Below are 25,217 nucleotides of genomic sequence, written 5' to 3'. Positions count from 1 at the left end.
GTTTTAATTCTGGATCAGTCCAATGGCCAGTCGTATAAAAGAGGTGAATTAGGAAATGGAAATGGGACTTTGACGACGCACTCTTTTAATTTTCTCTCTCTACTAATCTCCATCGTCGAAATCTCACTTAACCATCGGAGCTCTGCCAAATATTATTTTAATACTCCATTTTCAACCAAAAATTATCTTTAAATATTTTTCAAGGAAATTTTCATAAAATATCCTTGTTGGATTCATCTTACAATGTAAATATTTTGTCTTGGGCATCCAACAGAATTGGCAAAAGGGAGAGCGAGTTTAGCAGAACTAGTGGTGATTGGGCTTAGCCTGATCAAATTGACAAAGACCTCTACTGAATGAGCCTAGTTCCATTGAGTTGCGAATAGGGCATTTCTAATGCAAGATTTGTCGTGAGCAGTCTAAAATCAAAAATTGAAAAAAAAAAAAACAAAAACAAAAACAAAAACAAAAACAAAACCGCTCGAATCAATATGAGAATGAGATTTGAGATTTTTTTAATTTAAGAATAGTAGTAAAAATTCAAAATTATTTTTTTCTCTTAAAATTAACTATGTGGATGAGACTAGTAATTAATTAATAATAAAGTTTGAGATTGGTAAGATGATTTTTTTTTTTAAATATAGAGATAGTTTATTTAAAACTCTGACCATTAGAAATTCCTGTGAATTGGTGTGAGCTAGCTCAGGTGTTGAAATTATTCTATTGGCTAAAATTAATAGGCGATTTTATTTTTATCCCATATAAATATATATTAATATTAATGTTTAAGTAGGAAAAACAAAAGGTTTGGAAGGGCTTTACCATCATAATCTCGATGTCTCAGGATTTTTGTGTCAAACGTCGATGTTTCTCTGTCGGCCTATCACCAGCCACCACATAGAGGGTCCCAATCAAGACATCAACTTTTCTACTCCTCCTCCAGAAAAGCGAATCGTACTGAATGGAAGAAGGTACAAACATGGGTGAGAAGTTGTTGGTTTCGGTAGCGTCGAGAGCTTCGCGATTACCTTTATGTTGTGACCGGTACGGGACGCGATAGCCACGTCGGCAATCGCACATTCACACTACGGCGTGAGTCGTCGCGAGACGACTTTCACCGCCCGCCCTAATAAAAGGAAGCTCGTCACCTCCCCGACGCCTCACCTCTACATACTCCGACTATATTTATTTTCTATCGGTGGATTTTGAAATGGAAAGATGGGCGAAGGATCGGTCACCCAACCGTCACCGGAGCCGGTCCTTCTCCGCAACGCTGCTCGCCGCCATCGACCGGTCCATCGATGAGTCCGACGGAGGCGGAGATCCCGACTCCTCCACCGCTCCGGCCTACCGATCCACCGCGAAGCTGAAGCGCGATCCGGCGAGCTTACCCGGTAGATCCGACTGCGGCGGTCGCTCGTTCTCCTCTTCGTCCTACGATCTGGATTTGATGGCGATAAGGCCAATCCGAACCACGGCCTCCCTTCCTCCTACGCCGCGGGGTACCTCGACGGCGGCGTCCCACAGGCAGGAGGCGAAGAAATTGATCTCGACCCAGAGTAAGGTTCCGAACTCGGGGCGACGGAAGGAGCCATCATCGCCAGGGGCACGCCTGGCCGGCTTCCTGAACTTCCTCTTCGCCGATTCCGCCGCAGGGAAGCCGAGGAAGCCAAAATCCAAGAGTGTATCCGGCGACGGCGAAGCGTCGACTTGCTCCTGTGCGTCGTCGTCTTTCTCCCGGAGGTGCCAGGCCAAGACGTCGTCGACGGGGGGACAGCCGGCATCAGTTGGCATTACGCTGGACGTCCGGCGGAGAGGGTGCGAGGGCGATAAAGCCTCATGGGTGACGTCGGCGGAGGAGGCGAAGGGGAAGGGGAAAGTGAGAGAGGCGGTGCGGAAGAAGGTGGAGGAGCTCTTGAGGAGGGAAGCAAAGGAAGAGGAGGCGACGAGCGACTCGAGCTCTGATCTGTTTGAGCTGGAGGATCTGACGGTTCCCAGAGGAAGAGGCCACGACAAGGAGCGTACCAGATGACTCAACTCATCACTAAGCGCGCCATTTCTTCTCCCGTAATCAATTAATTATTTTTACAAATTTCAAAAGCAAGCATCTGTGTTTTTTTTTCCTGCGAATTAATAAAACATGCTATGATATGAACTAGATTGATCATTTTATATTCTTATGTTTTAATTTGTACAAATATTAATTAAAAATAATAATACCCTATTTCATTTGAATATAATATAGTTCGAGTCATTGAATTCATTATGGATCTGTTCTTTCATGGTTCTGGTTGCTTAGTCTGTTCAGTTTATTGACTACACAGACTTTGTAGGAGAACATAAAGTTTACGGAGCTCATGTGTGAATTGTGACACGAAAGAGTAGAAATAGATGTTCATATTTTCAAGAGTCAAGAGAGCATGTGCACCGAACAGATTTGAAGACTTTTATCTCTCTCAAAATTCTATACTCTCCTCTATCGAACTAATTAATGTGTCAGAAAATCCATGTGCTCCATTTTGTATCAAAATTTGGCCGAACTTCAGAATGAAACAACTCGATCAATATTCAACCTACAAAATATATATATATATATATATATATATAATCTGTGCGTGGAAATTAAATAGGAAAAGGAATGCAATGATTGTAATCCCATCGGTAGCTTCCAGTTTGACATTAGCAGAGTAGATATGATTTCTTTGTCATCTTCTTTAGTCATTATCTACCAACCTCCTGCCATGCTCGGCAGGACACAGCAACCACTAATTATTATCCACTTGATCGAGCTCATCTTCTCCTAATTCTTCTGGCCAACGCCGGATGATCTTGAGGGTCTATCTAATTGCAACTGACGATAGCAACCCCGAATCCACTAAATCAAAAGTACACAATCCAGCTCTATCATCTATAGGGTGGAATAACCTTCTCTAGCACTGTAGGAAAACGATCAGGAAACTTTGTATACAATAAAGTAGTGAATAGAAAGGTCTAAAATTAGTTTAGTCCGGATCAATTCTAGTTGTTCCCTTGTGAAATCGGTGAAGCTATACATCTCTGACCACAAGGGGACCATGAAGCGAGGGAGTCCAAAGTTTCAAGTTAGTCTGCCACGTCACAAAAGACAAGGGGAGAAAGAAACGTTAGTAGACGGGCTAAGGATGGATTCCCGGTATAGTTATTCTGACGCTCAAGTTAGTTTGAGGCTAAATCCAAGTAATTGTGAAAATAATAATGATGAACAATGAAAACGTTGGAGAGCTTACCTGCGCATGGAGAAGAGACTCATTATATAGCACCTTTGCCTATGGCCCATGTAACAAGGCGTCTCATCATGATAATATAACCCCTAATGTAATTTGTCTTATCCCCTGTCTATATGGTACATAGTAGTTCCATCGTAGGGATGGTAGGGATGATCCAATATTGGATTGTAAAGATATATTTCAAGGATTTTTTGATAAAGTTCTATGTGACATTAAATGAGACAATGAACTGATGACCCAAATAAATTAACTGACCTTTAGTTGATATCATTAACATGTGTGGCTTAAGAGAAGGCTTTGTGGGCCCATAAATAAGGAATTTAAATATGAATGGACCTCCAAGAGCTTTGAGACCTTAATGGGCCCCTAGTGATATTCCTTCGATGGAGTCAGCCTTAGTGGAGTCCGATCGGACCTAGTGTACCACCAGATCCGATCGGCTTAGGAAGGCTAAGCGTTCATGAGGTCTTCATGGGGAGGTAGGACTTTTAGCAGACTTAGAGCGATGTTTGACAACTCAACTACCCTGTAGGTCTTAGTCACTTGTAGGCTCAAGGAATCTATTCCACGCCACGTCCGATCGGATTTGGGAAACTATGTGTTGGTGCAATATCCCTCAGGTCAAGGTTGACCTGGGTAACCAAGCTGAGTCTTGGTTTGGGTTTAGATGTTTGACAATAAGATATTGATTGAAGAAAAGTCAAGTAGGTCAAGGTTGACTGGATACTTGACTGGGAAGTCCTAACTGGGATGTTAGGCAAAATGAAAGTCCTGGTAAGTGAAGCCAGGCAGAAGAAAAGTCCTGGTGAGTGAAGCCAGGCAGAAGAAAAGTCCTGGTGAGTGAAGCCAGGCAGAAGGAAGTCCTAGTGAGTGAAGCTAGGCAGATGGAAATCCTGGTGAGTGAAGCCAGGTGAAAGTCCTAGTGAGTGAAGCTAGGCAGATGGAAATCCTGGTGAGTGAAGCCAGGTGAAAGTCCTAGTGAGTGAAGCTAGGCAGATGGAAATCCTGGTGAGTGAAGCCAGGTGAAAGTCCTAGTGAGTAAAGCTAGGCAGATGGAAAATCCTAGTGAGTGAAGCTAGGTGAAAGTCCTGGTGAGTGAAGCCAGGCAAGGGAAAATCCAGATGGATCAAGGATGATCGGACATCTGGTGTTGGGAAGTCCAAGTAGGTCAAAGGATTGACTGGATACTTGGCATGAAAGAAAAGTCCAAGTAGGTCAAAGGGATTGACCGGATACTTGGCACAGAGAAAAGTCCAAGTGGGTCAAAGGGATTGACCGGACACTTGGTAAGGGAGTCCTAGCAGGTCAAGGGAGTGACTAGATGCTAGGCATGACATACCAACAGGTCAAGGTTGACCGGATGTTGGTTTGGGAGGTTTAGGACTTGGTTTTGGACAAAAACCAAGTGCTGGATCGATCCGTGGATCGATCCAGGATCTGGATCGATCAGTGGATCGATCCAGACCTGTCCCAGCGAACAGAAAGCTTCTGGATCGATCCAGATGTCCCAATCGATCGTGGATCGATTGGGACGCGGCTGCTTCGCGCGATAAGCGCTGGATCGATCCGTGGATCGATCCAGGCGCTCTGGATCGATCCGTGGATCGATCCAAAGCCTCCCCGATCGATTGGGAACATTCGAATCGATCGGGATCCGACCGTTGGCGTCGTTTAAAGCCGCAGGCGAGCGTGGTCTTCGGCATCTCTTTACGAGCTCTTCTCAGATTCATTCCAGCTCCTCCACAGCTCTCTACAAGCACGTGATCGCCAGTTCTTGAAGGTTCTTGGAGGCTTTCCAAGTCAAGAGGCGGATCTATTGCAAGAGGAAGAAGTTAGGGTTAGGGTTTTTACGGCATATCTTGTAAGCTTTTGCTTAACTTGTATTTCCCTTTCTTCTTCTTGTATTGAGAGTGTTGTAGGGCTTCTCCGCCTTTGGTAGTTACCATAAAGGAGTGTTATTCATAGTGGAGGGTGTGTGCGTTGGTGTGGATCCTTGGATTAGTCACCTCTTGTGAGGTGGATACCAAGTAAAATCCTAGTGTTAGCGTGTTTGTGTTTGTTTCTGTATTTTCCGCTGCACATCCAAGAAGAAACAAGCAACGAAGAGCACCGAGCGAACGCGACGAGCTATTCACCCCCCCTCTAGCTACTTTTGGTCCTAACAAGTGGTATCAGAGCAAGGTTGCTCTTCACCGGAATCATCGCCGGAAGGGTCAAGCATATCAAGAAAAGCTAGAGGGTGAAGAAGTTGGAGCAAATTCATCAAAGTCAAAGAATTCAAGAAGCTCAACTTCAAGATGCAATTCCAAGATGGACTTGGATTTGATACAAGGGTGGCTCCACCATACACTTCTACAAGTTTCGATTCTTGGAAATCAAGAATCGAAAATTTTCTTATGATGGAGATAGAGCAATGGTTTGCTCTAATGGAAGGCTTCAAAGCTCCAACAAACTCCAAGGGCAAGCTTCTAAAGAAAAGCAGATGGAGCTCAGAGCAAATTCAAAGGGGCGAGGCAAATGACAAAGTGACCAAGCTTCTGGTCAACTTATTGCCTAGCCACATCTTGGCTCGAGTTGGAGAGTTCGAAGATGCCAAGGAGCTTTGGAGCAAATTGGCCAAGCTTCATGAAGAGATCCCCTCCACTGTACAAGATCATGAAGAATCCAAAGAGGGTGACTCTTTGGAGCAAGACCAAGAGGAGGACCCCGAGGTTGAGAGATACTCAACCTCCGAAGAAGAGGAAATCCAAGAAGCTTCATCCTCAAGGGAATGCAACGAAGGGAACAAGGAGGGAGCATACTCCTTGTTTCATATTCAAAATGATGAAGCCTTCACCTCTAGGATTGAGGGGGAGCAATCCTTGGTGACACCGGATCAAGAAGAAGAAGAAGCTTCTACATCCGGGTCAAGAGAAGAAGAGGAGGAAGAAGCTTCTACCTCCACAAGTCAAGAAAAATCAAATGGAGGAGAATCAAGGTCCGATCAAGAGGAAGCTTCTACCTCCGGATCCAAAGAAAAAGATGCCACCCCTACAAGCAAAGGTATAAATGTTTCAATTAATAATAAAAATCATATAATATGTTTTGAGTGTAGGGAACATGGGCACTATAAGAGCAAGTGTCCCAACTTGGCCAAGAAGAAGGGCCAAGTGGCACAAAAGGGCAAGGAGAAGCCCAAGGTGACCACCCCCGGGACAAAGAAGAGCAAGGAGCACATTGTGTGCTTCTTGTGTCAACAAAAAGGGCATTATCGAAGTCAATGCCCCAAGGGGAAGAAAGTGGTCAAGGCTCAAGGAGGCACTAGTCAAGGGGGAGCCTCCAAGGTAAAAAGGAAGGTAACTCTCGTTGAGCCTATTTCCTTGCAAAATGGTAAAAAGCATGCTAGGTCAAATTTTTATCATTTTAATGCGATTTACCATAAGAATAGGAAGTATGAGGGCTTTAAGGAAAAGCATGTGGCCCTACATGCCAAAACTACTACACCTAAGGCTAGGAATGTAGGTAAAAGTCTAGGCAAGAACTCTAAGGATTGTAGCTACAAGCCTAGAAACAAAAATGCTCATGAACTTAATGGAAAATCAAAAACTAAGGACTTAGTGATGGAAAATCAAGTCTTGAGGTCAAGACTTGATAAAATGGAAAAGACCCTAAAAAGGATGGAAAATATCCTATTAGGGCAAAATGAGCATAACCTAGGTTTAGGGGTACAAAAGCCATCCAATGGCCATAAAGGTTTGGGATACAAACCAAAAGCCAAGAAGGATGTGCCTAGTTATCATAGGGTTCCATATAGTTATGGAACGAACCCTAAGTCTAGAGGTCAAGTCAAGGATACAAGGGAAGATATCCCTAGAAGTATCTTTGCAACCAAAGTGACTAAGACTTCTAAGAAGTCTAAGAAAGTCACAAGGGAGGTTATCCCTAGAGTTGACCTAGAAAATGTGACCAAGGCTTCTAAGAAGCCCAACAAGGTCACTAGGAAGGTATCTAGGGAAGTTATTCCTAGTGAGTACCTAGAGCATCCAAGGAGCACCAATAGGTGTTGGGTTCCTAGGAGCATCTTCTCTACCCCATAGATGGGTTAGAGAGTGTCAACTCCGATTAGAAGGGTGGTTAACCCAACTTTGAGGAAATTGACACTCAAGGAGCATTTTCAAGGTTTTTGTTAACCTTTGAAAATGAAATGGAATTATTATTTACTCCTTGAAAGAGTAGAATGTGCCTAATGGTGGAAGATTTGATTTTAATCTTAAATGGCACATATTGGAAAATTAATAAGAACTATCAAGTTGGGTTTTTGGTATGTTCTTAGGCAATTTAAGGCAATTCGGGCCTTAAATTTAAAAGTGCTACTCTTGAGGAAAAATGGAATATGCCAACATTTGAGGACATGTTTATTTTAATTGGCATAAATTAATCAAGGGAATAAGAAATGCAAACTTAGGTTTTGGCACTTTCTTGAAGCGTTTTGGGCAATCTAGGGTTTAAGTTTTAGGATTAGCTAAGATTAATGATACTTAGATAGGTAATCTAGGTATATTTTATTTATGCTAAATCTTGCCATGATTGTTTGCCCATCATATGCCATGACATCATATTTTATCTTATTTGTATTTTGCATTCATGACTTATCATGAAAAATACAAAAATACCATGTCATGCCATACATACATCATGTAGTTATAGGAATCTTTCTTTTGAAAGCTATTTTATTTTGATGTATGCCACAACATTATCATGCATTATGTTTATTTCCTTAAAAATTAAGGACATATGGCATTAGTTAAACAAGTGGCATTTGTTTACAACAAGTGGAATAAACAAGTGACATTTGTTTAACAAGTAAATCAACAAGTAACATCCTTTGTGGATGTCTACCTCTCAAAATGCCTAGATAGATATGCATGATCCCTAGAATAGGGTAAAATCAAAATCCTACATCTCACAAAGACTATAAGGTGACTTGTATGTGTTTTAGTGCACATTAGATACAAGTGAGATGTTAGGATGATGAACAAAACTCAAGATGTTGATTTAGTGCATTCTTCTGAGTTTTAGATTCATCAAAACACATAGTTATGTGTTTTCCCATCATTGGGAAAGCTAATGTACAAGTCATGTGCATTAAGCCCAAGGAACATGATGGGATATTGGTTTTGAAAATGTTTTTAAAATGTTTTTGGAAAACCTTGGTGAAGGCTATCTTTTGATAGTAATCACCATTGAATAGTTAGACACAAACTTGAAGAAAAACACTAAAGTTTTTGCAAGTTTTCAAGTTTGTGTCAATCTTTGAAAATATGATGTATTTTCATAGAAAACTATTTTTCCATGATTAAGTATGCCCTAAATAATGTCTACACGAAATTTCATAATTTTTGGATTTTGTAGAATTTTCTAGGGTTTGAAGAGTGAAATGGAATTTCAGCAACTATCGAACTCGATCGATCCATGGATCGATTGGAGTTCTGAATCGATCCGTGGATCGATTCAAACGGTAATTCCCGCGAGCAGAAGCTCGCTGGATCGATCAGCCGATCGATCCAGGGAGTCTGAATCGATCCGTGGATCGATTCAGAAAGGTTCAATCGATTGGAACCCAACTTCAATCGATCCAAGTTGCTGATTTTGGCTGGGAAGGCTCGATTTGACATCTTTGAACCTCTTGAGTCTAGGTAACCATTCCAAACCCCTTAAATACATTTGTATACATACAAAGGGTGTTTTCATGTTGAAAACAAGGATGGATTGGTTAACGAAGACTAAGTAGAAGTTTAGGTTGAGGTTGTCTCAAATTTTGAATATTTGAACCTCAAAACTTCTAAATTTGGGTTTCCTAAAGGTTTAGGGATTCCAAGTCATTGTTGGTGCAATGACAGAAGTTACCACCATGTCTTTAGGGGGAGGGGCTCTTTAAAGACATGAAAATTACTTTTCATGAACCTTGGAAGGTGGTTAACCTTCTGTTGTGGACTTGCTCAAGGTTGAGCATTTAAACTTGAAATGGGGAGAAATGGAGAGTGGATATCCTCATTATTTCAAGTGGACACTCAAGTGGTAGATAATGCTCAAGGTTGAGTAGTTGTCTACATTGAGGGAGACGTTAAGGATAAATGAAGGGTATGGGACCTTCATTATCGTGTTGATCACAACGAGTGATGTTGTGAACAACGATGAGCAACTCTTCAGGGGGAGAGTCTTCAACAAATGGATTTGTTGAAGTGTGCCCAGAATTGGAGCATAGGTTGATGTGTGTCCAACGATGGGTTGATGTGTGCCAATAGGGGGAGAATGTATGGTTAAGCTTAGTCCTTCATTACCTATGGGAAGGTCATAGGGGGAGAATGAAAGGACTCATGAAAGGGAGTAAGTTAGGCTTTCATTACCTAGAGGGAGTTTGCCCTCTTAGAGGGAGAATGAAGAGCTTAATTTATGCTTTCATTACCTAGTGGCATGAAGAAGGAGGCTATGGGATTAGCCTAACTTACATATGGGATTGTAAGTGTTATTGTGGTATTGTCAAACATCAAAAGGGGGAGATTGTTGGTGCAATATCCCTCGGGTCAAGGTTGACTGGTAACCAAGGTGAGTCTTGGTTTGGGTTTAGATGTTTGACAATAAGATATTGATTGAAGAAAAGTCAAGTAGGTCAAGGTTGATGGATACTTGATAAGTCCTAACTGGGATGTTAGGCAAAATGAAAGTCCTAGTAAGTGAAGCAGGCGGAAGAAAAGTCCCGTGAGTGAAGCCGGGCAGAAAAGTCACAGTGAGTGAAGCCGGGCGGAAGGAAGTCCTAGTGAGTGAAGCTAGGCGGATGGAAATCCCGGTGAGTGAAGCCGGTGAAAGTCCTAGTGGTGAAGCTAGGCGGATGGAAATCTGAGTGAAGTGAGGCGGTGAAAGTCCTAGTGAGTGAAGCTAGGCGGATGGAAATCTGGTGAGTGAAGCCGGTGAAAGTCCTAGTGGTGAAGCTAGGCGGATGGAATCCTGGTGAGTGAAGCCGGTGAAAGTCCTAGTGAGTAAAGCTAGGCGGATGGAAAATCCTAGTGAGTGAAGCTAGGTGAAAGTCACGGTGAGTGAAGCCGGGCAGGGAAAATCCGGATGGATCAAGGATGATCGGACATCTGGTGAGGAATCAAGTAGGTCAAAGGATTGATGGATACTTGGCATGAAAGAAAAGTCCAAGTAGGTCAAAGGGATTGACCGGATACTTGGCACGGAGAAAAGTCCAAGTGGGTCAAAGGGATTGACCGGACACTTGGTAAGGGAGTCCTAGCAGGTCAAGGGAGTGACTAGATGCTAGGCATGACATACCAACAGGTCAAGGTTGACCGGATGTTGGTTTGGGAGGTTTAGGACTTGGTTTTGGACAAAACCAAGTCTTGGATCGATCCGTGGATCGATCCGGATCTGAATCGATCGGTGGATCGATCCGGACTGTCCCATGGAAAGCTTGGATCGATCCGTGGATCGATCGAGTCCCAATCGATCGATGGATCGATTGGGGCTTCCTAACAGGCCGGATCGATCCGTGGATCGATCCGGTGAGCCTCTCAGAAGCTCGGATCGATCCGTGGATCGATCCAAAGCCTCCCGATCGATGGAACATTGAATCGATCGGGATCCGACCGTTGGCGTCGTTTAAAGCCGCAGGCGAGCGTGGTCTTCGGCATCTCTTTACGAGCTCTTCTCAGATTCATTCCAGCTCCTCCACAGCTCTCTACAAGCACGTGATCGCCAGTTCTTGAAGGTTCTTGGAGGCTTTCCAAGTCAAGAGGCGGATCTATTGCAAGAGGAAGAAGTTAGGGTTAGGGTTTTTACGGCACATCTTGTAAGCTTTTGCTTAACTTGTATTTCCCTTTCTTCTTCTTGTATTGAGAGTGTTGTAGGGCTTCTCCGCCTTTGGTAGTTACCATAAAGGAGTGTTATTCATAGTGGAGGGTGTGTGCGTTGGTGTGGATCCTTGGATTAGTCACCTCTTGTGAGGTGGATACCAAGTAAAATCCTAGTGTTAGCGTGTTTGTGTTTGTTTCTGTATTTTCCGCTGCACATCCAAGAAGAAACAAGCAACGAAGAGCACCGAGCGAACGCGACGAGCTTTTCCCCCCCCCCCCCCCCCCCTCTAGCTACTTTTGGTCCTAACACTATGTCCCTTGAAGGCTCAGAGAGAGGTCAGGCCCATTGGACCGATAGAATGTCCAATCAGTACCATCCAACTAGTACTATCAAGAGAAACTTCTCGTGTGCTCATCAGAGGACTTGGGACAATTGGTTATTCAAGCTGGGCTTTGTGGCCTCCGCCAATATCCAGTCGACATTATCCGCTCGGATTTTGGGGGTCGCGCTCTACACTCTCTGAGGGTTTATCTCGTCCCTCCAATCAGTCTTCAGGAGTCATCTTAAGTTAGGATGCTTAAGTTGACATTCCTTGGACTTTGATCTCTATGTCAACAGACGCTCTTGACTTTAACTTTCGTTCGATGGTTCTATCTTATTCATCGTATCACTAGTTTATGAGCAATTCAAGCTAGCTTTGTTCCTATGTTGAATCTAATGAAGGAAGCCCATTTCATGAGCCATGTAATTTTGTCTCTCTATCTCTATATTTACTTGCTCATTCCAACACCCTAATTTACTTGAAACTCGAGGAGAAATTAAGTTTTCGATCTTATAACTTGTACTTTTTTCAATTTTAGTCCTGTTATGAGTCAATTTACATTCTTAGTCTAATAATTTGTAATATTTTTCAATTTTAGTCCTTTTTATTCAAAATTAAAACTTCCACTGGAAATTACACAGTTGGCGGTCGGAATGTTGAGTTATAAATTGAATTTAAGGATTTTGTTTCTTTATGACCCCTAAAAATTTTAAAAATTCAATTTACAACTCAGTATTCTGACAGCCAACTGGGCATTTTCTGATGGAAAATTTTGATTTTGGAGAAAAATGACTAAAATTGAAAAATATTATAAGTTACTGGACTAGGAATATAAATTAACTCATAACGGAACTAAAATTAGAAAGGTATAAGTTAGGTGAGGGAACCGAAAATGTAATTTCCTCGAAACTCGAGCAACAATTTTTCTCTTAAGATCACTTCTGCTCTCCTCTCCTCTCCTCTCCTGTCAAGGGTTCTAAGATATTGAAGATTCACAAATTTGAGACCGATGTATCTTACAAGATAATTATAGATAATCTTAATAACTTAGATAGAACAATATGACCTTAAAGAGCGAGATAATCTAACTCGCACATCGCCTTATGATTACATCATTACATTGTCATGTTTCTGATCTGCATCAAAGATCCAAATTGAGGGATTGTGTCAACTAATATAGAAATCATGATCCAAATTGCTAATTCATCATCTGATTGTACTTAACTATCAATGAATCAATGAACTCACAACCCAAGGAGATGAAGCTACACTTGCAACAACAATCTTTAGAGAATAGCACTAATGCGGTTGATATGGGTTATGATAGGCCGGCCCATCGGATGACGTAGAATTCATGGTCGAGAGAGAAAGGAGAGGCTTATAACTAGGTAAATGTATGATTAATAGGATAATGGTTGACTAAATAAAAGATTTTCTGTAGATGCTCGGTCAAACGATACCTGACCGAGTTTAAAGGCACTTAGCCTTCTATAGTTTTTAGTATATTACCGGCCCAATAAAGGTCGAGAGAGCACCAGTGTGCTTATATACACCTAGCCGGATAAACCCCGATCGAGCATAAGGGCACTTAGTCTTATACAGCTTTTAGTATATTGTCAGTCGAATGAAGGTCAAGCGAATACCAATGTGCCTATATGCGCTCGGTCGGACAATGCCCGACCGAATTTAAAGACACTTAGCCTTATAAAGCTTATAGTATATTACCGGTCGAGCGAAGGCCAAGCGAGCACCAACGTGCTCATAGGCGCTCGGTCGGATAAAGCCCAACCGAGCTTAAGGGCACTTAATCTTATAAAGCTTATAGTATATTACCGGCCGAGGGAAGGCTGATTGAGTATCAACGTGCTCATATACACTCGACCGAACAAAGCCCGACCGAGCTTAAGGGCACTTAGCCTTATAAAGCTTATAATATATTATCGGCCGAGTGAAGGCTGAGCATGCATCAACGTGCTCATATGTGCTCGACCGGATAAAACCCGACCAATCTTGGAGGCATTTAGCCTTATTCAGCTTTTAGTATATTATCGACCGAGTGAAGGCCGAGCGAGCACCAATGTGCTGATATGCGCTCAGTCGGACAAACCCCGATCGAGCTTAAGGGCACTTAGCCTTATAAGACTTATAGTATATTATCGGCTGAGTAAAGGTTGAGCGAGCATCAACATGCTCATATGCACTCGGTCAGACAAAGCCCGATCGAACTTGGAGGCATTTAGCTTTATTCAGTTTTAAATATATTATTAGCCAAGTGAAGACTGAGCGAGCAATAATGTGCCTATATGCGCTCGGCTGGACAAAGTCTGACTAAGTTTAAAGGCATTTGGCCTTATAAAGCTTATAGTATATTACCGACTGAGTGAAAGCTGAGCGAGCATCAATATACTCTGGGCGCTCGGCCGGACAAAGCCCGACCAAGCTTAAAAGCATTTAGTCTTATAAAGCATATAGTGCATTCTTGACCGAAACATGTTTAACAGAAGGTATTCTCATTATATACATGACTGGCTTGAATGACCAGCCGAAACATACTTAATAGAAGGTGTTCTCATTATATACACGACCGGCTTGATTGACCAACCAAAACATGCATAGTAGAAGGTATTCTTATTATATACACAGCCAGCTTGATTGATCGGCCAAAATATGCTTAATGGAAGGTATTCTCACTATATACACGACCTGCTTGAATGACCAGCCGAAACATGTTTAACAGAGGAGGTTGTACAAGTAGCAAACAACTTTATGACAGCTTGGTGAATTTGGGGAAAAACATTCTCTAAAAGCTTCTTCAGTTATGGGAACATATGTCTATTCATACTTTATCAGGAATATGAGTTATAAACGACAAAGGAGATACATCTGGGGTAAAAAAAAGATTTCTTAAAGGATTATCGCATAAAGCCTAAAGTGTGACTTCATCTTCTAACAAGCTCTAATAAATCGAGGACCACCTCATGACTACGGAGGTTATATGAGGTAGTATAGAAAGGAGGATCCTCTCCGTTGGCAAAATACGTAAACTCTAGAATCCAAAACTCCACTTCTAAGTACTTCTATTATTGTTGGTTGCTACTCGGAATATCGTCCTAGTTCCCCTGTACAAAAATTTATACAAGCATAGAACTATCCTAGCTACCCATGTGCTCTACTAAAGTTAAATTTGGATTGCAAATGATACTTAACATTATCAATCCAAATTTCCCTTTAGAAGTTAAACTTGGATTGGGAATGAAACTTAACATTCTTACTCCAAGTTCAACCGATGTGATCTTCCTAAGTTAAACCATATTACAGAAGTTATCAAATATCTATTTTTAAGATCGACTTCCAGGTTAAATATGGTGAGGCACTAGGCCTTCTTGGGTATGGGATCATCCACCTCTTCATAGACAAAGCCTCACAGAAAAATTGGATATTTAACTTCTTACAGTAAACTAGGTTTAACTATAGAGACATTAATAGAAACACATTATCGAAACATAAAATCGATAACAAAAATGATAACTTAAAACCGATAGCCTCTTGTGTTTCAGTTTCGAAAAATTCAGTTTCAAAGTCCGTCCATCTCATCTGATTCACTTGTCTCTTTGCTATAACTCTGTCCCACCACATTCTAGCATCTCCCGTAAGGCAGAACGATGCACACTTGACCTTCTCATGTTCAGGCCAGTCCAATAGCTCTACTATATTCTCTACAGTCTTGAACCAGGCTTGAGCGTCCCATGGTTCACAATTTTCAGAGAAGGCTTCCGGCTTCAACCTCTGCCACTGAATCAGGTACGCCTCTTGTCGGACCACTAGAGCAGGGCCCACGGGTGGTACTGGTGCGGATGGTACTGGTACAGCCATAGGTACGACTGGCATCACATTCTGATTCACTGGTGGGGTAGCAGGGTTCCCCTGCTGATTCATCAGAGCATTAATCACCTGCTGTTGTTCTATAACTTGACGCTGGAGCTCGGTAACTACATGCATCAGATCAGGTGGGGGTACTGTCTCATCAGCTCTGGCATTGCGTCTTCTGACCATTCTTATCTTCATCAATAACAACAAGGCTAGTATAAAATTACCATTCTAACCTATATCCATGCATACTTAGACTAAAGTATTTCTTATCATAATTAAAGAATAGAGTAAGCATAGAAATTCTTACTTGGAGCGGCAGGATGGAGGCTTAATGTGTGTGTAGTGGGAAGGCAGACCTGCTTTGATACCAAACTGTAACGCCCACCCCTCAGCTGCTTCCGAAGGACGGGGTTACTTGAAACATAGAACATAAAACATACATACATGCGTACATGGCAACGGAAGTAAATAAATGAAACCTAATAATCATTTTTCATATTTCATGTTATCATAAAAGCATGTCCATTATCATAAAGCATACTAACATGGAACATGGAAACATAAGTTCATAATGAGTATGCACGATAAAAAAACATAATGTAGCAAAATAGGATTCACATGTAAAGTTTTAAAACATATAATCATAAAGCAGATTTATTCCACCATGTCACTGCCACACACATTCTTGCCCTTCCTGCTGCTCCCTTTTTAATTCAACCATTCTTTTCCTGTAGCTGCAGTACAAGGGAAATTAAACTATAAGCTCATAGGCTTAGTAAGATTCTTTCCTACTTACAAAACATAAATCATGCATCTAAACATAAAGTGGTGACATGTTCATTTAACCAACATCCATATGTAAATTTTGCATGCTAGCATAAAGTGGAGTCATACTCATGTAAATCAATCATAACATAGCATGTGAGAGCTCATAAAGTAATAGCATGACCATCTAGGCATCATAGACATATTTTCCAAAAAGAAACATCTTACTAAAACATAAAGAAAACATTTAGCATGAATAGGTATATGCAAGATGTCCTTTTGAAAACATGTATCATGAAATGAGCATATGCAAGATGTCTTTTGAAAACATATATATCATATAAATACTTAAATATAATCTCAACATGAGGGCCCGACTTTGTACCACATATATGAATTTGCGCGCATCCTAAATAGATCCAAGGTAGCTAATCTTGAACCTACTAGGAACTACGCCCGTTTCCTTGACCATCGATCTAGGGGCACTTAGGAGCCCATCCCTTACTTGGCCCGTTTCATTAACCATCGACCTAGGGGCAACTTAGGAGCCCATCCCCGGTACAAGCCATATAAAGTAAAATAACATACCATGTTTCTTATTATATCATAACATATCATGTTCTTGTCATATCATGTCATATCATGTTCTTGTCATATCAAGAAGAGTGCTCTTAATCCCAACTTAAGGGAAGCATCTCTTAGGCTTTTCATCATACATAAGCCTTGCATAACATAATGACATAAGTGCGCATACATATAGCATATCATAGAGAAAATATACATGATGGCATAAGTGCACATAACATTTAGCATATCATAGAGAAAACATACATGATGGCATAAATGCACATAACATTTAGCATAAAACATACAACATAGTGACATAAAATCCATAGCACATCATAAGAAGTCATTATCATGCATGGTTGGGGTTTTGATCCTCCTACAAACCTTAAATCATAACCTGGCCGAAACCTAAAGAGTAGGGTTTTAGGTCTTTAACATAACATAGAGCATGAAACTTACACTAACCATATATCAAAGATCATACATCATGAGGAATCATATACAAGCATAGTTAGGTTTCAAAACTTTTCCCTAAGCCTTTCATCCATTCTTGGCCGAAACTTGAAGAGTAGGGTTTTAGGTCTTTAACACAACATGGAGCATGAAACTTACACTAACCATATATCAAAGATCATACATCACGAGGAATCATATACAAGCATAGTTAGGTTTCAAAATTTTGCTCTAAGCCATATATTTAATCTTGGCCGAAACCTAAAGGTGAGGTTCTAAACTTTTTAATACAACATGTAGCATGAAAATTTAAACTAACAACATGTAAGAGATCATGCATCATGAAGAAGCATAAACAAGCATGGTTAGATTTAAAAACTTTGCTCTAAGCCTTATATTCAATCTTGGCCGAAACCTAAGGAGTAGGGTTCTAGGTTTTTAACACAACATGAAGCATGAAACTTACACTAACCATATATCAAAGATCATACATCATGAGGAAGCATATACAAGCATAGTTAGGTTTCAAAACTTTTCCCTAAGCCATATATTCAATCTTGGCCGAAACCTAAAGGTAAGGTTCTAAACTTTTTAATACAACATGTAGCATGAAAACTTAAACTAACAACATGTAAGAGATTATACATCATGAAGAAGCATAAACAAACATGGTTAGATTTAAAAACTTTGCTCTAAGCCTTATATTCAATCTTGGTCGAAACCTAAAGGTAAGGTTCTAAACTTTTTAATACAGCATGTAGCATGAAAACTTAACAACCATAAGTGACTACAAATCCTTATCTTGGCCGAAACTTGCAAGGCAATTCCCTAGGTTTTTCAAACCACCTTTAAACATAAAGCATACGAGGGCTACTTATACTGCAGGTGAGGGAATACTTACATCCTTTCGCTAAAGAACAATACCCTTGTTGAGAAGTTTGCCTAGGAAGAAGATCCCCTTAGCTTGGTTTCAACAAATGAAGGAAATGGTTGGGAATTTCGGTGGAAGAAGAGAGGAGGAAATGAGAGAAGACAAAATGAAAATTTCCCTTCCTCTCTCTTATTATGCCAAAATGAAGGAAGAAGACAAAACCATCTTCTCATTGGGAAGGAAGGAGAGAACTCAAACTTCTCCTTCTAAGGTTCCTTCTAAGTGAAGGGGCCTTCACCTTAACTACAATCTCCCTTCTTTTCCTAATAGCACACCCCTACTGGGGCTACTGGTTATTACCTAAAACCACTTGCTAAGAGGTCCAAGGTTCAAACCTTGATTATGCCTCTTTTTGGTTCTATTTCCTTTCTATTTTTTAAAAATCTACATAAAGCCTATTTTAATCATGAGAAAAATTCATAAAATTGCTAGGGATCCTAGGGGTGTTACAATCCCCCATACCTCATAAAAGTTCATCCTCGAACTTAAAATAACTCTGGGTACTTTTGGGTTGGGATAATACCTATAGTGACATCAAGGTGGCACAAGACTGTTGGAGCAATCCCAATGGTCCGCGGGATCATGTGTTTTGGTGTTTGGGCAAAGGGTTTAAGTTAGGTTTACCCTTGTTATTTGATATGTGTACTTGAGTTGTGCAGGACTGCAGGTGACACATGTGACTCAGGTTGACGGCTTCGGGTCCGGTGAAGGATGGAGCATCCGAGGGACCGTGGACAAGGCAGCGAGGACAAGAGTCGAGGGAAGCAACTTCGAGGCATACGTGAAGGATGGCATTGGGGACGAGCCGCGGGCTTGGATGCATCCGAGGGACGAGCCAAAGGAAGTAAGCTTGTGCACAATCAAAAAAAACAAGTCAGTTCGTAGGAAACATGAGAGATTAATATAAAATTAATGTACATATATGGTGAGAAACTCAGAGATTAGGTGGGCGGAGAGGATGGTGGAGAGGTGACCTTGGCCTTGAAGGTGGCACGGTCGGTGGTGCCGATCAAGCCCGTACCGCCACAGATACGATGTCTTGGTGCTCTATAAGAAGGAGCTTGGTATGGTCGGCCAAGGCGACGAAATTAGACTTGGTTAAAGCCTAATTAGTAGTCACAAGAGTTCTCAAGTGCTTGTGTAATCCAAGAGGTCTTGGTGTGCTTGTGGTGAGGTTTCTCCACCCACAAGGAGCGACTTAAGATAGTCGGAGGTTGCCGGGGGCTAATCCACCGACGGATAGGGATCGTCCACCTTACGGACAGCCGTGGAGTAGGAGCATCATCTCCGAACCACGTTACATCGACGTGTATTGGTTTGCTTGTTCTTTTCTTTGTCTTTAGCTTTCGTATTCGTAATTAGTATTTGTATTTCCGCTTGCGCACTAACGAATACGTAGGAAGCGAGTTATTGGGGGCGCCGTCCATTCAACCCCCCTTCTAGCCGGCCACCGATTATCCAACAATTGGTATCAGAGCGAGGTTGCTCTCCGTTGGACTAACCGCCAAGGAAGCATAAGATGGTCGGGTTTATTGTCCCTCCAAAATTTGAAGGAGGAAGCCTTGGGGACATCACCTTTTGGATGGTGAAGATGAAGAGCTTCCTCTACACGGATTGGGACACAATGATGGTCGTCGAAGAACCATTTGAAGCCCCAAGAGACAAGAAAGGAAAGAAGCTCCGAACACGACATTGGACGGAGGAGCAAACCTCACGATCGGAGGCAAACTCAAAGGTAATAGCAATTTTAATTGATTTATTGCCTCCTAATGTGATAAATGGTGTAGGTGAGTATAAGAACACCCATGATTTGTGGAGCAAAGTGAAGAAATTTCCATGGGAGGAATTTTTGCCTACACAAGAAGAAGAAAAAAAAATCCGAAGAAAGTGATGAAGTGGTCCAAGAGGAGAAGAAGGACCAATCGGATGTGGAGCCCAAGGAGTTGAGCTTAGTAGCTCAAGAAGAGGAGGTGGAGCAAACGGAAGTTGAGTCACGCTCAACATCCGAGGAGGAGAAGGAAGATGAAGCATCATCAACATCCTCAAGGGTTGAAGAAGAATCCAAGACGGATGAAGAAGAGGTCTTGGAGGTCAACCTAGTGAGCACCTCCACCGAATCAATGTCAAAAGATCACATAGTATGCTTCGGTTGCAATGAGAAGGGGCACTACAAGAGTAGGTGTCCATTGGGTAAGAAGAAGGTAACTCCTAAACCCAATCAAGTTATTTTGAATACTAACATGGGTTGTAGGAATAAAGAAGCCCAAAAGAAGGAGAAGAAATGGCACATAGTGTGCTTCACGTGTGGTGAGCGAGGTCATTACCACACCAAATGCCCAAAGAAGAAAGAAATCAAGAAGTTGGCGCATTTGAAGAAATGGGAGAAGAAGAGAAGCAAGAGTCAAGGGGGAGCTTCAAGGGTAAGGGAGGTATACCCTAACTTGAAGGTTAATTCAAATTTAAACTCCTCCATGCATGCTAGGAAAAATAATGTTAATCATTATATGCCCATGCAAAATTTTGGTTTTAGATATCATGATAGGAGTAGGGTAAATGTGGATCATAACCCTAGAAAATCTATGCATGATAAATTTAGAAATGGTAGACCTAAGGAGACCCAAGACATTAATCCCAAGAAGGGGAGATATATGCCTAGAAAGGGTAGGTCTAGGAATGTCCAAGGTGGACATGTTGACTCTAGGGTTAGGAACCTAGAAAGGGAGAATCAAGCTTTGAATGCAAAGCTTGATGGTTTAGAGAAATTCCTTAAGAGATTCACTATTGGATCTAAGGGATTAAGTATGGTGTTGGGGAGTCAAAAACCCAACAATGATAGATCGGGTTTGGGATACTGATCTAGTGTCTCCAAGGTCAAAAGGAGACCATGTGCTAAGGTGGCACATGATAAGGGCAAGGGAGAGCCATCCAAGGCTAAAAATAAATATGCTAGGGTTGCATATGATTATGGCAAGGATGATATGTCCAAGATCAAGAAGATAAGGAGATCTTCTAAGGGACATCATTGTGGTGTAGCCATAATAGATGAGTCACCTAGGGAGGTGGCTAAGGTTAAGAGCTCTAGGGGGAGCTCAAAGAGTCAAATTGGGACCCATGGCCAATGGATCTCAGGTGAGTTCTACTTGGGGGTCTAGAGGAGCCATGGAGTGTGCCAAGTGGTTTAGAGACGGACTTGAGTCTCAAACCTAGGGAATTGACACACATGGTTTGTGTTTCATGCAAGAAATATGACAATTGGGGTCATATTGCATGATAATTGGTTTTGGATGTATAGATGCCATACAAACCAATGCTAGGGATGCATTGTGGGTTGGTATGGGCAAATACATCAACAGGAAGCCAAAACTAGGACTTTAGGTCAAGGTTCAATTGAACCATTTGGCTAGTTTTGGATTTTGTGTCAATCTTGGGATTGGTAATAGATATATTTTTTAATATATTTTTTCCAAGTAGACAAGGGTACAATAGACCTCTTCACAAAATTTGGGAATTTTTGGAGGTCTAGGGAATTTCTGGTGCATTTCTGAAGTTGGCCTGAAAAGGCTGATTTTTGCAGAATTAAGGTACCAGTCGACTGGTAACAATGTTTTTGAGCACAGAATGGTTCTGTAAGCTCATTTTGACGAGGGCAGTCGACTGGTAACAGTAGATTTCGACCACAGAATGCTTCTGTAAGGTTCTGTCGAAGGGGGCAGTCGACTGGTACTTGGGGCAGTCGACTGATACCAGTCTGAAATTGTTTTCAGCATTAGTTTGTGACCATGTCAACTCACTTAGATGTATGGGATCCAAGGGGGATTGATACATGAGTTTAGGGTCAGTTTGGATGATAAATTTTCAACAATTGGGATATTGTTGGAGAACTTTTTGGATGTTAGGCAAAGGGGGAGAAGTAAGGTTTAGTTGGAAAAACCTTTGGTGCCTTTGCGTAGGGGGAGCCTTGTGATAGGTTCTTAAAAATCCTTGTGGGAAAATCCTAGCTCAATGGGGAGCTTAGGTGTAGGGGGAGCCTTGTGATAGGTTCTAATGCTTGGTGCATTGTTTCGGCGGTTGCCAAGTGTGTAGCCTTGGCAACGTAAGTCCATTCGGCGGTTGCCAAGTGTGTAGCCTTGGCAACGTAAGTCCATTCGGCATTATAAGTCCAAGTGTGTAGCCTTGGCATCGTAAGTCCATTCGGCGGAGTAAGTCCAAGTGTGTAGCCTAGGCATCGTAAGTCCATTGTATTAGCATGTTTATTTGCTATTTGTTTTCCCTAACTTAAACGTATTGCCAAACACCAAAAAGGGGGAGATTGTTGGAGCAATCCCAATGGTCCGCGGGATCATGTGTTTTGGTGTTTGGGCAAAGGGTTTAAGTTAGGTTTACCCTTGTTATTTGATATGTGTACTTGAGTTGTGCAGGACTGCAGGTGACACATGTGACTCAGGTTGACGGCTTCGGGTCCGGTGAAGGATGGAGCATCCGAGGGACCGTGGACAAGGCAGCGAGGACAAGAGTCGAGGGAAGCAACTTCGAGGCATACGCGAAGGATGGCATTGGGGACGAGCCGCGGGCTTGGATGCATCCGAGGGACGAGAGCCAAAGGAAGTAAGCTTGAAGGCAAGAGGTCAAGGCTGTAAAAGAAGAGTCAAGTGAGTCGTGAGGGTATGAGTGCATGAGAGATTGTACTCGGAGTAAAATCCTAGTTTTAGGGTTACTGTAGCGGCACTGTAGCAGTTACTGTAGCATACTGTAGAAGTTACTGTAGCGTACTGTAGCAGTCGACTGGTGTATGGACCAGTCGACTGATGCACTGTAGCAGAAAGCCGTTGAGATAGCCGTTGGGCTGGCACCAGTCGACTGGTGCCGATACCAGTCGACTGGTAACGGGCAAATCAGGTTCTGATTTGTTCCAAGCTCTATAAGAAGGAGCTTGGTATGGCCGGCCAAGGCGACGAAATTAGACTTGGTTAAAGCCTAATTAGTAGTCACAAGAGTTCTCAAGTGCTTGTGTAATCCAAGAGGTCTTGGTGTGTTTGTGGTGAGGTTTCTCCACCCACAAGGAGCGACTTGAGATAGCCGGAGGTTGCCGGGGGCTAATCCACCGACGGATAGGGATCGTCCACCTTACGGACAGCCGTGGAGTAGGAGCATCATCTCCGAACCACGTTACATCGACGTGTATTGGTTTGCTTGTTCTTTTCTTTGTCTTTATCTTTAGTATTCGTAATTAGTATTTGTATTTCCGCTTGCGCACTAACGAATACGTAGGAAGCGAGTTATTGGGGGCGCCGTCCATTCAACCCCCCTTCTAGCCGGCCACCGATCCTCCAACAAAGACTTCCTGTTGAGCGCATCGGCCACTTTGTTGGCTTTTCCCGGATGGTAGAAGATATAACAGTCATAGTCCTTGACCGGTTCGAGCCATCTGCATTGTCTCATGTTCAGGTCTTTCTATGTGAAGAAGTATTTCAGACTCTGGTGATCTGTATAAATCTTACACTGAGCTCCATATAGGTAATGTCTCCATATTTTGAGAGCGAAGACCACGACAGCTAGCTCTAGATCGTGAGTGGGATAATTTTTTTCATGTTCCTTGAGTTGCCTAGAGGCATAGGCAATGACCTTGTCATTCTGCATGATTACAGCTCCGAGTCCTAATCTGGAAGCGTCACTGTACATATCGAAGTTTTTGTTACTTTCTGGAAGAGTGAGGATTAGAGCACTGGTCATTCTCCTTTTCAACTCCATGAAACTCTTCTCGCAGTCGTTGGTCCATTCGTACTTTTTGTTCTTCCTGGTGAGAACGGTCATTGGGGCTGCAATTCTAGAGAAACCCTCTACAAACTTCCTGTAATAGCCTGCTAACCCAAGAAAACTTCTGATTTCCCTGGCATTCTTTGGCCTGTTCCAGCTACTCACAGCTTCGATCTTTATCGAGTCCACCATCACTCCATCCTTGGAGATAATATGACCCAAGAATGATACTCAATCGAGCCAGAACTCGCATTTGGAGAATTTCGCATACAGCTGCTTCTCCTGAAGAATCTGTAATACCATATTCAGGTGTTCGCCATGCTCGTCTTGGTTTCTCGAATAGATGAGGATATCGTCGATGAAGACGATTATGAATTTTTCGAGGTATGCCGAGAATACCCGATTCATCAGGTCCATAAACAAAGCAGGAGCATTCGTCACTCCGAAGGGCATAACCACGAACTCATAGTGTCCATATCTTGTTCGGAAAGCCATCTTCGGTATATCATCTTGTTTCACTTTTACTTGATGATATCCAGACCTCAGGTCAATCTTAGAGAAGACGGTGGCACCTTTTAACTGGTCAAATAGGTCGTCAATCCATGGTAGCGGGTACCTGTTCGTGATCACCACTTTATTTAGCGCTCGGTAGTCTATGCCCATTCACATAGACCCATCTTTCTTCTTCACAAACAGTACTAGAGCTCCCCATGGAGAGTGACTAGGGCGGATAAGTCCCTTGTTGAGCAACTCTCGTAGCTGTTCCTGAAGTTCCTTTAATTTAGCTGGCGTCATACGGTAAGGTGCTTTAGAGATCGGCTTAGTACCAGAAATCAATTTGATCTCAAATTCAACTTCTCTATCGAGGCTAACCCTGGTAGTTCCTCGGGGAATACCTCTGGGTAGTTGCATACAACTCTGACATCTTCCCGCTTTTGGTCCTCTGCTTGACTAGTATCGACTACATGTGCTAGAAATCCAGTGCATCCGCGGTCTAACATCTTTTGCACCTTTAAGGCTGATAAGAATTCCTTAGTCTCCTTCCTTAGCTCTCCCATAAACTCAAATGTCGGTTCTACTTCAGGCTGAAAAACTACTTTTCTTTTACGACACTCGATCGAAGCACCGTATTTGCTCAGGAAATCCATGCCCAATATCACGTCATAGTCTTGCATGTCGAGCACTATCAGATCACAATAGAGCTCTCTGTCTACGATTCTGATAGGTGCGGCTCGCAGCACGTGAGTAGATGACATCACTTCTCTCGAAGGCAGGGTCGTTAAGAACTTGTAATTTAAAGCTTGTGATGGCATGTCTATCTTCCTTGTAAAAGGTGTAGAGACGAATGAGTGCGTCGCCCCAGTATCAAATAATATAGTAGCATGCAGACTGAAAATAAATATCTGACCTGTGACAACTGTAGAAGCATTCTCCACGTCTTCCTTGGTGAGAGAGA

The 25,217-nt window shown here is 42.2% G+C and overlaps 1 protein-coding gene across 1 annotated transcript; it reads left to right on the top strand.

Annotated features, from left to right (window-relative positions):
• Positions 1-1,054: 1,054 nt before the first annotated feature.
• Positions 1,055-2,155, top strand: LOC122039899 (protein BIG GRAIN 1-like). The gene has a single exon (XM_042599315.1). It carries the CDS (start codon positions 1,211-1,213, stop codon positions 2,030-2,032), a length of 822 nt encoding a protein of 273 aa, XP_042455249.1. The 5' UTR covers positions 1,055-1,210; the 3' UTR covers positions 2,033-2,155.
• The last annotated feature ends 23,062 nt before the right edge of the window (positions 2,156-25,217 follow it).

This window comes from Zingiber officinale, chromosome 2A, assembly GCF_018446385.1.
Source record: "Zingiber officinale cultivar Zhangliang chromosome 2A, Zo_v1.1, whole genome shotgun sequence".
NCBI lineage: Eukaryota > Viridiplantae > Streptophyta > Magnoliopsida > Zingiberales > Zingiberaceae > Zingiber > Zingiber officinale.
Note: the sequence above shows the minus strand (reverse complement) of the source record. Positions and strands in the feature narration are given on the sequence as shown.